We start from the raw sequence: 14,764 nt of genomic DNA on the forward strand, positions 1-14,764 counted from the left end.
CCGGCTTCTTTATGCCGATACACACATCCTGTTCCTCTGGGGGACCGCCTAGGTCCGGGGAGGGATTTTTCGGAAGTACCCGGAACTGTTTGCAAGGTTCCGGCAGTCCGGCCGCTGAGAGCTTCTTCAGCTACGGAGCCGCCCGTTACTCCTGCCGTTTCGGACAACGAGCGGCAGTGATGACTCCGGTGTCTGGTTCGCGCAGGCCGGAGCGGGAGGCCTCGGGCTTCGGGGGGAAACGTCGCAGTTCGTCGAGGAGCCCCAGGCCCAGTAAAGCCGCCCGCTCCCCGCGGGGCCGCCGCTCGCGCTCGCGCTCGCGTTCTTGCTCTCGGTCCGGAGACCGGAATGGCCTCAGCCAAGGCTCCCGAAACCAGTCCTATCGCTCCCGCTCGCGGTCACGCTCTCGAGAGCGGCCCTCTGCGCCACGGGGCACCCCCTTCGCTTCTGCCTCCTCGTCCGCCCATTACGGCGGCTACTCGCGCCCCTACGGGGGCGACAAGCCGTGGCCTAGCCTTCTGGACAAGGAAAGGGAGGAGAGCCTGCGGCGGAAGTGAGTGACACGGGCGCACCTTCGCTGTGAGGAGCCCACCTGCCTTCGGAGTCCGCTTCATCTTTCATCTTTCCGACTATTGGCATTTCGCGCTCTCGGCCTGCCTTGTGCCCATTTTCTTCCCTTCCTTCAGTCTACCCACGACAACGCCTTATTCGCCCTTTTCTTCCCTTAGACTTTCACCCACCCTAGGGCCCCATCATTCAGTGCCCTGGTCTCTCCCTACTCTCTTCTGCCTCCTTACTTGTAGCAGACATGGCCAAGAGCCAGACCTACGGGAATTGAAGCATTTACTTGGTTGTGCCATAATTCGTGATCATGTTTTTATGCCCCACGAGTTCATGGAAAGGAGGAGCACTATTTAATCGATCATAAAATTAACAGTGCCTAGCAACTTGTTGAATGGTCAGACAAGTTTGAGATACCGGGATATGTAAGTGGCAATATTTTTTTAGCGAGTTGGGAAAGACTGAGATAAGGGGTTTAAATTGGAGGGGAGAAAAGCCTCTGAGAGAAGATGATTGAATGTAGAAAATCTGATCTGCTAAACTGTAAGTTAGCCTAAATTGAGAAAGGTCTTGTTGAGATCAGCCTTCATTGAGAAAGACCTTGTCAGTCTTGACTATGAAAAATGAGGTCAGGGTGTTCAGGTCTCCTATAAGGAGAGTGAGTACTGGAGTGGAAAAACGGATAGATTAAGAAGCAGAAAGGAAAAGGGTTATAATTATTGCTGTGTAAGTCTTAATATCTAAAGCTTATTTGAGTGTTAAATTGTCAGACACTGTAGTAAGTGCTTTTACATGTACTATGTGTTAAAAAAAAAACAAACAAGAAATCTAAAAGTATTACAGGCATTGAGGGTCAGGTTAATGTTCCAGTAGCTGGGAGATGTCTTCATGAATCTTTTTCCCTCCAGAAGTGGGAAGTAATAAAGCATAGTGATGAGGAGGACAGGCTCCAGAATTAGATTGCCCAAGTTTGAATCAGTGCTTTACTACTTAATAGTATTAAGTTACTTAACCCCTCTGGGCTTAATTGTTTAACCACTTAAAAAGGGATAAAATGAGCACAAAGTCTGTCAGAGCTATTGTAATGATTTAGGGCCTGGAACATAATAAATAGTCCTTAAAGTGTTAACTGTTAGGGTTTGGTGCATGGGAGCAGAAAAAGTAAAAAGAGGGCTGAGTTAGGTTTGGAGACATACCTCTCCAAACAACATTTTTCAGGAAGTTACCCCCAGGCTGTGTCAACCAAAAAGCCGCCAGCTTCTTAAGGGACAATCCTCACCAAACGATGTTCGGAACCTCTCAGGTGAAATTTGCATTTGTACATTTAATATATATAAGATAAGTAATTTATCTTAACAGTACAGATAAAGCCAGGTGGCAGCAGGGATGAGACCTTGACTGCTTGCTCTTTACTGCCTGTCAGGCATTCTTCCCCCGGTATGCATGTCCCAGGTTCAGGTTTTTAAGTATGTCCCCTTATAGACTGTTTCCTCAAGGGGGAAACCTGAGTCTAACTGTGTGATTATACCACCTTTTCCCATGAATAAAGAAGTAAAAACTAGTTAATTCAAACAATCAAACCAGAATAAATTACATTTATTTTGTAAAGGTGTTTTTTAAGCAAATAGAGTCACAAGCAGCTAAACTGTGGAATTGAGCCCTAGTTTTTGGTGTTTGTTTACTATGAGAGATAGCAAAAATTAAGAGAAGAAATAACAACTAAAACGAGAAAAATTTTCCATGTCCTCCAAGAGCGGATAGAGAATGTATTCCTTTTCCAAAAAGGAATTAGGGAAAACAGAGAAAACGAACCCTGTATCCTGGTGAGTACAATTTTTGTTAAAAAGTTTCTTTCATTTTCAGTGCTCCCTTAATTTTATACTTCTAATGCTTTATTTTTTAGCTATCTTTCCTTTAATTCCTGAATTTCTTTAAGTGGAATGTTTGACCAAATCACAAGTAGAGACTTCTCTTTACTCTCATGAATGTGTATAAGCAAATGACGTTACTTCCAAATGTAAAACTGTTTCTGTCGCATATTGCAGAAGATGAAATGGGCAATTAGGAGCTCTGCCGTCATGCAGCAGAAGGGACACACTTGACAGCCTCCCAGGCTCTTTGTAGTCTGTACCATTTGACAATACTATCAAAACATCAAATTCTCTGAGTTTACATTTACACCAAGTTTTTTTTAATTTAAAGCTTAAAATGTAAAGGGAAAATAGGACTTAACCGGACTTCTTTGAATTTGATGATATATTTAGTAAACAGAACTTAGGCCATGGAGTTATAATTTACACACCTGTATCTTCTAGGAGATTAAGTGAGAGAGAGAGGATTGGAGAACTGGGAGCTCCTGAAGTATGGGGACTTTCTCCAAAGAATCCAGAACCAGAGTAAGTGATTAAAAGTTTTTTGTAATAAATCCCACTTGGTCATGATGAGTGATCTTTTCAATGTATTTTTAAATTCAGTTTGCTGATATTTCTTGTTGAGGATTTCTGCATCTGTTCACTAGGGATATTGGTCTGTAACTTTTTTGTAGTGTCTTTGTCTGGTTTTGGTATCAAGGTTGTGCTGGCCTCGTAGAATGAATGTGGAAGCTTTCCTTCCTCAAGTTTTTGGAATACTTGGAGGATAGGTGTTAACTCTCTAAATGTTTGGTAGAATTCTCCTATGAAGCCATCTGGTTCTTTGTTTCTTGGGAGTTTTTTGATTACCAATTCAATTTCGTTACTAGTAATTGGTCTGTCTGTTCGGATTTTCTTTTTCTTCCTGGTTCAGACTTGGAAGATTGCATGTTTCTAGGAATTTATCCATTTCTTCTTGATTGTTTGTCCAATTTGCTGGCATATAATTTTATAGTCATCTCTTATAACCATTTGTACTTTTGTGGTGTCAGTTGTAACTTCTCTTCCTTCATTTCTGATTTTGAGTCCTCTCTCTTTTCTTGATGAACCTAGCTAAAAGTTTATCAATTTTGTTTATCTTTTCAAAGAACCAGCTCTTAGTTTCATTGATTTTTTTTTTTTTTTTTTTTGGTGTTGTTTTCTAGTCTCTTAATTCATTTATTTCTGCTTTGATCTTTCCTTTTTTCTTCCTTTTACTAACTTTGGGTGATCTTTTTCTTTCTAATTCAGTTAGGTGTAAGGTTAGATTGTTTATTTGAGATTTTTCTTGTTTCTTGAGGTAGGACTGTATTGCTATTCCCTCTTAGAACCGTTATTTTTGCATCCCAAAGATTTTGAACCGTTGTGTTTCTGTCTTCATTATTCTACAGGTATTTTTTAATTTCCTGTGATATTTTCTTTGACCCATTGGTTGTTTAGTAACATGCTGTTTAGCTTCCATCTGTTTGTGTTCTTTCCAGTTTTTCTCCTTGTAATTGATTTCTAGTTTCATACCATCATGGTCAGAAAATTTTCAGTCTTCCTAAGTTTATTTCAGTGATTTCGATTTTTTAAAATTTACTGAGACTGGTTTTGTGGCCTAACACGTGATTTGTCCTGGGGACTGTTCCATGTGCATTTGAGAAGAATGTGTGTTCTGCTGTTTGAGATGTAATGTTCTGTATATGTTAAGTCCGTTTGGTCGAATGTGTTGTTCAAAGCCAGTGTTTCCTTACCGATTTTCTGTCTGGATGATCAGTCTGTTGATGTAAATGGGGTGTTAAAGTCCCCTACTATTACTGTATTACTGTCAGATTCTTCCTTTATGCCTGTTAATATTTATATATTTAGCTACCCCTATGTTGGATTCCTAGGTATTTACAGTTATTATAACCTCTTCTTAGATCGGCCCCCTTATCGTTAGTTATGTAAGGCCCTTCTTTGTCCCTTGTTACGTACAGTCTTCGTTTCAAAGTCTGTTTTGTCTGATGTAAGTCTTGCTACCTCAGCTTTACACATTCAGATTGAAAGTTCTATCACTTCAGCACCTTCACATTTAGTCTGTTTGTGTCTTTAGGTTTGAAGTGAGTCTCCTGTAAGCAGCATATAGATAGGTCTTGTTTTTTGTCCATTGAGTTACCCAGTGTCTTTTGCTTGGAGCATTTAGTCCATTTACATTGGAAGTAATTACTTGTAGGTGTGTACTAATTGCCATTGTTTTTGTAGTTCTTCTTTCTTCTTTTCTTCTCTTGCTCTCTTCCCTTGTGATTTGATGGCTTTCTTCAGTGTTATGTTTGTGTTCCTTCTCTTTATTTTTGTTTATCTATTATAGGTATTTGGTTTGTTGTTACCATGAGGTTCATATATAACATCATATGTATAGAGCTGTCTATTGTAAGGTGATAGTCCCTTAAGTTCCAACACATTCTAAATGCACTACAAATTTACTTGCCCCACTCCACCCATGTTTTATGTATTTGGTGTCATATTTTACATCTTATTATTTTGTGCGTCTCTTAAGTAATTACTGTAGATATAATTAACTCAGCTACTTTTGTCTTTTAACCTTCGTACTAGCTTTGTAGGTGGTTGATGCACTATTTTTTACTGTATGTTTACCTTTGCCATTGCGATTTTCCTTTCATAATTCTTCTGTTTCTAGGTATGGCCTTTTCTTTTCCATTACATAAGTCCCTTTAACATTTTTTAAAGGACTGGTTTGGTGTTGATGAGCTCCTTTAGCTCTTACTTGTCTGGGAAACTCCCTATTCTCCTTCAATACTGAGTGAGAACCTTGCTGGGTAGAATATTGTTGGTTGTGAATTTTTTTTCAGTGCATTGAATATATCATGCCACTCCTTTCTGGCCTGTAAAGTTTCTGCTGAGAATTCAGCTCATTCAAGAAATAACAAGTATTGGTGAGGATGTGGAGAAATGGGAACCCCCCTACACTGCTGGTGGGAATATAAATTGGTGCAGCCATTGTGGAAAGCAGTATGGAGGTTCCTCAAAAGACTAAAAGTAGAAATACCATATGACTCAGTAATTCTACTTCTAGGAATTTGCCTGAAAAAAATCACAAACTCTGATTCAAAAAGATATATGCACCCCATGTTTGTTTCATGTTATTTACAGTAGCCAAGATATGGAAGTAACCTAAGTGTCAGTCAATAGATGAATGGATAAAGAAGATATGGTACACATATACAATGGAATATTACTCAAACGATAAAAAAGAAAGAAATCCTTCCATTTGCAACAACATGGATGGACTTAGAGGGTATTATGCTGAGTGAAATAAGCCGGGCAGAAAAAGATGCCATATGATTTCACTTGTATGTGGACTCTAAAAACCAAACAAAGCAAACGAAACAATAGACTCTGAGACACTGAGAGGTGGCTCGTGGTTACCATGGGGGAAAGGTTGGGGGTGGGGGGTGGGGTGAAATATGTGGGGGGAGATAAAGAGACACAAAATCAGGGATGAAAGTATAGCATAGAGAATATAGTCAATTCTGTAACATTTCTGTGTTGACAGATGGTAATCACACTAGTTGGGGTGAGGATTTAATGATGTGTATAACTGTTGAATCACTGCATTGTATACTTGAAACCATTGTGATATTGTATGTCAACTATACAACAAAGTACATCCAAAAATTTTTTTTTACTTAGTTCCTAGTGTTTTTGGGGGTACACTTACGTGTAACTAGTTGTTTTTCTCTTACTGCTTTTAAGATTCTCTGTCTTCAACTGTTTACATGTTGATTATAGTGTGTGGTGGTGTGAATCACTTTTGGTCCATCTTATTTAGGACTCTCTTTGCTTCCTGGACTTGGATATCTCCTTCATCAAGTTTGGAAAGCCTTTAGATATTATTTCTTCATGTAGGTTTTCTGTTTCTTTCATTCTTCTCCTGAAACCCTGACAATATGAATGTTAGTATGTTTGATGTCCCAAAGGTCCCTTAAGCTTAATATCCTCATTTAAAAAATTTTTTTTCTTTTTCCTGGTTCACCACTGTACCTTTCAGATCACTGAGCCATTCTTCTGCATCATTTAATCTGCTGTTGATAACCCTCTTAATTAAAAAAAATATTTTTTATTGACGTATCGTCGACACACTAGTTTCAGGTGTACAGCATAGTGATTTGACGTTTATATGCATTACAAAATGCTCACCATGAGAAGTGTTGTTACCATCTGTCACCATACAAATGTATTACACTATTATCGGCTGTATTCCCCATGATTTATTTATTTTGTAACTGGAAATTTGTACTTCTTAATCCCCTTCATTTATTTCACTTTCCCCACTGCCCACCCCTCTGGCAGCCACCAGTTTGTTCTCTGTATGTATGAGTCTGTTTCTAGGTTTGTTGTTTGTTTGTTTGTTTCTTAGATTCCATGTGTAAGTGAAATCATATGGTATTTGTGTTTCTGTGTCTGACTTATTCCACCTAGCATAATACCCTCTAGGTCCATCCATGATGTCTCAAATAGCAAGATTTCATTCTCTTTTATGGCTGAGTTATATTCCTTTGTGTATATGTGCCACATCTTTATCCATTCATCTATCGATGGACACTTAGGTTGGTTCCATATCTTGGCTATTGTCCATATAGGTTCATGTACATTTTCAAATTAGTATTTTCATTTTTCTCGGGTCAATACAGAAGTGGAATTACTGGATTGTATGATATTGCTGTTTTTAATTTTTTGAGTAAATCTCCATGCTGTTTTCCACAGCGGCTGCACCATTTTGCATTCCCGCCAACAGTACACAAGAGTTCCCTTTTCTCCGCATCCTTGCCAACACTTGCTGTTTCTTGTCTTTTGGATAGTGGCCCTTCTGACAGGTGTGAGGTGATAGCTCAGTGTAATTGTGATTTGCATTTCCCTGATGACTAGTGATGTGGAGCATCTTTTCATGTGTTTGTTGGCCAACTAAATAGACAAAAAAATGTCTATTCAGTTCCACCAATACATTGGATATTTATCCCTTATTGGATATATCAGTTGCAAATATATTTTCCCATACAGCATATATATACATACATACATACATACACACACACACACACACACACACACACACACACACACACACACACATATATATACACACACACATATATATACACACACACACGTATATATATATAAAAATATATATATATGTATGTATATATGTGCTCTAATATAAATATCATCTCTAATGTGTTTTTCATTTTAGTTACTCTTTAGCTCTGAATGTTTTTTTTTTAAATATGTTTTTTTATCTCTTTATTGAAGTTCTCACTGTGTCCATCCATTCTCCTTCTGAGTTTGGTGAGCATCTTTATGACCATTACTTTGAACTCTTTATCTGGTGGATTGCTTATCCTCTGTTTCATTCAGTTCTTTTTCTGAGGTTTTGTCTTACCTTCCCTTTGGAGTATACTCATTTCTTCATTTTGTCTGATTCTCTGTCTTTGTTTCTATGTATTAGGTAGATCGGTTATATTTCCTGGTCTTAAAGGAGTGGCTTTATGCAGAAGATATCCTATGGGGCCTGCCAGTGCAGACCTCCCTGGTCACTTGAGTCAGGTGGCACAGGGGAGTCCCCTGTGTCAGCTGCGTACACCCTCCTGTTCTGCCTGGGTCACAGCTGGTGTAGACATGTGCTGACGCACAGGGCTGTACCCTGGTCCACTGTCTGCTAGGCCTGACTGTGAGTGCTACAACATGCTGGGGTGTGGGGCTGGCACCTGGCCCATCTGCAGTTGCTGCAGCCCACTGGTGGGCAGGGTTGGCCTTCAGTGCAACCGGCTGTGAGGCCCATCTGCGATAGCTACTGGCACTGGTGTGTGGGACAGGCCTCTGGTGTGTGGGTGGCTGCGAGGTCCAGCTATGAATGTTGCAGGTGTTCTAGTGTGCAGGGCTGATACTCTGGGGTGGGAACACTTAGCCACTTAGCGGCTGTACTGGTGCTGGCCAGGGTCGTCCACCTGGTGTGGCAGGGTGAAGAGCTAATTGGGAGGAGTGCCAGGGCAGGCAGGTTAGTGGGACAAGTCTGCAGGGGAACACCAAGGACATGCAAGCCGTTCCACTACAGTCGATGGAGAGGTCAGAAATGGCACCTGCCAGCACCAGGCCAGCTAGGTAGAAGGGAAGTGAAAAGAAAATGGTGTCCCATCAACCTTTCCATCCCTTGAGAAAATTCCAACAGATCCCTGCCCTGCTAGCACATGCCCCAAAATTAGCCAATAGGTCTCTTTCATGTGTAACCCAGGCACTTTTCAAAATGCTGCCTCTGCACTGAGACTCGGAGCAAGGGACATTGTATGCACACCATTTAAGAGTGGAGTCTCAGTTTCTTTCTGCCCTCTGGGTATCCCAGACATAAGTCCTATTGGTTTTCAAAGCCAGACATTATGGGTGCTCATCTTCCCAGTGCAGGTCCACCTGGCTGTTGGGCTTGGACCTCTTGTTCCTCAGAGAGGGCCTCTGTGGTCATGATATCCCTCCTCCTTGTGGGTCACCAACCCAGGGGTGTGCATTCTGACTAGACCATGTCTCTATTCCTCCTACCTGTCGCACTGTGGCTTTCTCTTTATGTCCTTAGTGGTGTAAGGTCTGTTCTGCTAGTGGTCGGTTTTTTCTCAGGGATAGTAGCTCTACAGGTAGTTGAAGATTTTGGTGTGTCCATGGAAGGAAATAGGCTCACGATATTCCTATTCTGCCATGTTGATCCCCTCTCCTATACGACATTTTCTTCATTCATTCATCCACCAGTGGACGCTTATGTTGTTTCCATATCGTAGCTATTGTAAATAATGCTGCTGTGAACATGGGGGTGCATATATCTTTTCAAGTTGGTGTTTTGTTTTCTTCAGATAAATACCTGGAAGTGGAATTGCTGGACTATATAGTAGTTCTATTTTTAATTTTTAAGGAACCTCCTTACTGTTTTCCAGAGTGGCTGTACCAATTTACATTCCCACCAACAGTGCATGAGGGTTCCCTTTTCTCCACATTCTCACCAACACTTGTTACTTCTTGGGTTTTTGGTAATAGCTCTTCTAACAGGTGTGAGATGTTACCTGCATTTCCCTGATAATTACTGAAGTTCAGCATCTTTTCGTGTACCTGTTTGCCATCGATATGTCTTCTTTGGGAAAATGTCTATTCAGATCCTCTGCTCATTTTTTAATTGGATTGCCTGGTTTTTTGCTATTGCTATTTTTTCTTATTGAAGTGTAGTTGATAGACAACATTACATTGGTTTCAGGCATAAAACGCAGTGATTCAGAAATGAAATACATTACTAAATGCTCACTCTGATAAGCTGTCACACAAAGATACTACACTATTATTGACTATATTCCCTATCCTGTAGTTTTATCCTCGTGATTAGTTTACTTTTGTTTTCTACCACTGAATTGTATGAGTTCTTTATATATTTTGGATATTAACCCCTTATCAGATACATGATTTGCAAATAATTTCTCCCAGTGTATTTTCATTGTTGATGGTTTCCTTTGCTCTGAAGTTTTTAGCTTGATACAGTCCCACTTGCTTATTTTTGCTTCCTTTGCTTATGCTTTTGGTGTGTCAGATTTAAAATCATCTCCAAGACCTATGTGAAGGAACTAACCACCTGTGTTTCCTTCTGGGAGTTTTGTGGTTTTAGGTCTTAAATTCAAGTCTTTAATCCACTTTGAATAATGTTTGCGTATGGTGTGAGATAGTGGTCCATTTTCATTCTTTTGCATGTGGCTGTCCAGTTTTCCCAGTACCATTTACTGAAAAGACTGTCCTTCCCGATTGTATATTCTTGCCTCCTTTGTTGTAAACTCATTGACCGTATATGAGTAGGTTTTTTTCTGAGCTCTCTATTCTATTCCGAGAGGCATTTCTTTAAATGAATATACTGATATGGTTTTGTTCAGATGATTTTCCTATATCCAATTATCTGAAGGCCTAATGCTTTCTCTTTCTCCTGTTTTTTTTTTTTCTCTTTGGTGTGCTATTCATGAGGTTCTTCGCTCTCTTCCCTTTCTGTGTCATCTTTAGGTTGAGTTGATACAGTGAGTTTGACAGGTAAACTTGTCATTTGTGACAGGGTGATAAAGCATTATTATCTGAAGTTATTCCTATAGAAGCCTTTGGAAAACACTCAGAGAATCTGCACTCGAAGAATTAGAGTTGGAAGGAACCCTAAAAATAATTTCTAGGCAATACCTGAATTATTCCAGATGTGATCTTCAGAGGAAAAGATTATATGCTATAGAAATTCCCTTTTAAATTATTGTAGAATTTTAATGACGCTCATTTTCAGAATTTTTTGCAACAGAATGAAATCTTCTGTTGTAGTTTGTCAGGTGCTTCGTGCTCTGGGGAGACAGACAGGTGCTGCTCTGCCGTGTGGCCTTTGCACACAGAGAACACAGTTGGGAAGTCCTCCCGCAGCCTTCTTGACTCCAGTTCTTTGACTTTCCTTGTGGTTCATGACCTTTACCCGGTGGTTTCTTCTGAAAATACTAATCTTATGTGCTGCTTTCAGTAAGTAGCACTTTGTAACCTCTAAAGCATTATGCAATGTAAACGATTATTATATTTTTGTGAAGGTGGTAGAACTTTGAACTGTACAATTGCAAATGCAGTCCAGTGTTTGCTTTTAATGCTTCTCAATCAATTTGTTCCTGAAAATTGTCAAGTCTGTACTTTATACTCCATTTCATCACTTTTCTGATGCTTATAACTGTTTTCTTTAAATTCAGCTCTGATGAACATACACCAGTAGAGGATGAAGAGCCAAAGAAAAGTACCACTTCATCTTCTACCTCAGGAGGTATTCTTTAAATACAGAGCTTTTTTTTATTGAGGAGTTACAAAATACATTTATAAATAGTTGAACATTAGACTTTGCTTTTACTCAAATTGCCTGTCGTCTATTCCTTTTCAGTATTTCAAATATAATAAAATTGATACTCAGAAATTCTTCTTTAGAAGTTATTTTTTTATTTCTGTTTTCTGTAGAAGAAAAGAAGAAGAAGAAGAAATCCAGTCATTCAAAAGAAAGGTCCAAGAAAAGGAGAAAGAAAAAATCATCTAAAAGAAAACACAAGAAGTCTTCTGACGATTCTGACGATAGTGACAGTGACTCTGATTCTGAAACAGACTCCAGTGGTAAGAAAGGCAGCATCATTCTGCAAGCCTTGCTTCAAACCAAGTTGTACTTCTTCAAGCTTATTTTAGAGGAAGGTTCTTAAAAACAACAATAAGGGACAAGAGTTTCTGAGCACTCGCTCACAGTGCCAGCCACCCTGCTAAGTGCTTGATATTCGTTCGTTATTGCTGTTCAGTCCACACAGTGGTAACTGTAGGATACATCTCAGAGATGGGAAATGGAGGCACAGAACAGGTTCTAAGCACCACACTCAGGGACACACAGTTGGGATTCACACCTCTAAGCAGTATGGCTCCAGCCAGATTGGTTGTGTGTAATCGCACAAGGCATGTGGCACCGGAGCAAGTTGGGGTTGGGTTATGAGACGTGTGGTGCTGAACCAAACCGTACAGGCTGCATCTGCCCAGCGGAGCAGCTCTTCTGTGAAATTCTCACACTCAGTGGGCACCTTTGTGCAGTTTTCAAAAAGGCACATCATATAAGACCCCTTCCCGGCAGCTGATTATGAAAGACACCTCCTGTGGGGCGGCACATCACAAAAAGCCACCCTTTTGTGCCCTCTCCGGGCTGATGCTGGACCAGAGGGTGCCTCCACTGGGGACACATGACACAAAGGTGCTCCTTCCTCTGATGTCACCAGGGTTTCCTGGCCCCCCTTGTCACTCTCCTTCCTCCCCGCCGGAAGACTGAACTTTTTTAAAGCACAAATCTGAGCAGGTCAGTCCCCTACTTAAAGTCCTTCAGGAGCTCTCCATAGCCGTCAGGGTGAAGTTGGGCCCCGACCGATGCCTCAGTAATCACATGGACCTGGGTCTCTCTCTTGCAGCATCCTGTAGCCTGAGAACTACTTTCTGTCTCCTCAATATTCCATGGCCTTTCTCTTGATTCTGTTACTTGGTACAGGGAGTCTGTCTGCCTACGACACCAGACCCTCCCTGCATGTGGCTTGGCTTACTCATCTTGGCAATGGGCGTGCGTTGCTTTTGTAAAACAACTGATGTTTAAAAGAACTAGCTTAAGAATCACCTTTTCCTGGGCAACCATTCCTCAATCACCCTCCCCAAATCAGCCTGCTTTTGAGACTCCTCTATGTGCCCAGAGCACCCAAGGTTTAACATTTGTTAGTATTTTGCCATATTTGTTTCAAATGTGAGTTTTTTGTGGAGATAATTCAAAGTAAATTACAAATATCACTGTACCATCCTAAATATTTCTATACACACCTTGAAAAATAAGGACATTTCCTACTTAATCACAATACTATTATCTCATACAATAAAATTAATAATAACGCCCTATATCACTGAAAACTCGGTGTGGCTTTAATTCTGTGTCCCCAATGCCTAGCACATTTCGTGATGAGTAGCAATTAATGTTTGAATTAATTTCTATGTGACAACAAATAGGGCAATAGGATATTTATCTACTCAAAAGTTTTGGGGTTTTAGAGTTTAATTTTTTTTTTAACTATAATGTGGTTTAATGTGCAGATGAAGATGCAAAAAGGAGAGCAAAGAAAGCCAAGAAAAAGGAAAAGAAGAAGAAACACAAATCGTCAGTTTTTTCCTTCAATTTTTATTATGAGAAGTTCAAATATATATAAAATTACATAAGATATCAAATAAAATAATATGATGATCCCCCATGTAACTATCACCCAGCTTGATAATTATCAACTCATGGGAAGTCTCCACTGCCCCCATTATTTTGAAACCAATCCCAGATTATCATTTCATCCATAAACCAGCATGTTTCTCTAAAAGATAGACGTTCTTTTTTTTTTTAAAAAAAACCGTAACCACAGTACTGTTATCATGCCTGAAATATTTAACAGTAATTTGCCAGTTCTCAGTTTTTTGTCCAGTTTATTCAAATCAGGATCCAAATTGCCATTGGTTGATGTATCTTGTACATCTCTTTACATCAATAAGTTCCCCTTCCCTTTTTGTTCCTGCACTGTATTCATTGAAGAAACCAAATCATTTACCTTAGAATTTCCTGCAGTATGGATTTTGCTGATCGTACTCTTATAGTGTCCTTTTAACACGTTCTCTGTCTTTTGTGTTTCCTATAGATTGATAGTTCGGTCTAGAGACTTGATGAGGTTCAGATGTGAGTTTTTGGCAGGAATACTTTTTGGGTGGTATTGTATACTTCTATCAGGAGGAAAATAATGTCTGGTTGTCTCTTTTTGTCATATTAACAGCCATTGATGGTCATTGCCTAAGTGGGATTGCAAAACGGTGGTGGTCTAGTTCTGGCTTGCATTCTTCATTTATTAGGTAGCATAATTCTATAAGAGGAGCCTACCCTCGGCTATTTGGTTACCTCGAAATAATAGTTTATAAAAGAAGGGCAGGATACTGGCTTACTTCAAAAATTTTTTTCTTTTATGAGTTTTCAAAATAGCGACTTGGGTTTTTTCAATATCATTATGAACACAAATTTGATATATTTTTAAGCTATTACACTTAAAATTATTGATGCTCAAATTGGTAAAAGCTTTTTTCAAACACTTTATTTGTATTATCTCTCTGTAACATGAAAATTGTATGTCATTTGTCCCTGTAAGGATCTTTTATTTTTATTTCTATTTAGTTTTTATTTTGGTATCATTAATGTACAATTACATGAAGAACATCATGTTCACTAGGCTCCCCCCTTCACCAAGTCCCCCCTACATACCCCTTCACAGTCACTGTTCATCAGCGTAGTAAGATACTGTAAAATCACTACTTGTCTTCTCTGTGTTGTGCAGCCCTCTCCGTGCCCCTCACACACTATACATGCGAATCATAATGCCCCCTTTCTTTTTCCCCACCCTTGTCCCTCTCTTCCCACCCATCCTTCCCAGTCCCTTTCCCTTTGGTAACTATTAGTCCATTCTTGGGTTCTGTGATTCTGCTGCTGTTTTGTTCTTTCAGTTTTCCTTTGTTCTTATACTCCACATATGAGTGAAATCATTTGGAACTTGTCTTTCTCTGCCTGGCTGATTTCACTGAGCATAATACCGTCTAGCTCCATCCATGTTGTTGCAAATGGTACAATCTGTTTTTTTCTAATGGCTGAGTAATATTCCATTGTGTATATGTACCACCTCTTCTTTATCCATTCATCTCCTGATGGACACTTAGGTTGTTTC

General features: G+C 39.8%; 1 protein-coding gene across 2 annotated transcripts in view; it reads left to right on the plus strand.

The window, feature by feature from the left end:
- The first annotated feature begins 44 nt into the window (after window positions 1–44).
- The window catches only part of LOC118973376 (NF-kappa-B-activating protein-like), a 30,498-nt gene continuing 15,778 nt past the window's right edge, over window positions 45–14,764 (plus strand). Inside the window, exons 1-5 of one of the 2 annotated variants that reach the window (XM_073227740.1) lie at window positions 45–550; window positions 2,874–2,954; window positions 11,213–11,283; window positions 11,472–11,621; window positions 13,113–13,176. In XM_073227740.1, the coding sequence (XP_073083841.1) occupies window positions 180–550; window positions 2,874–2,954; window positions 11,213–11,283; window positions 11,472–11,621; window positions 13,113–13,176 (737 nt within the window). In that variant the 5' untranslated portion in view covers window positions 45–179. The remainder of the gene's footprint in view (window positions 551–2,873; window positions 2,955–11,212; window positions 11,284–11,471; window positions 11,622–13,112; window positions 13,177–14,764) is intronic. The other variant, XM_073227739.1, reaches the window with a different exon arrangement.

This window comes from Manis javanica, chromosome X (assembly GCF_040802235.1).
Source record: "Manis javanica isolate MJ-LG chromosome X, MJ_LKY, whole genome shotgun sequence".
Lineage (NCBI taxonomy): Eukaryota > Metazoa > Chordata > Mammalia > Pholidota > Manidae > Manis > Manis javanica.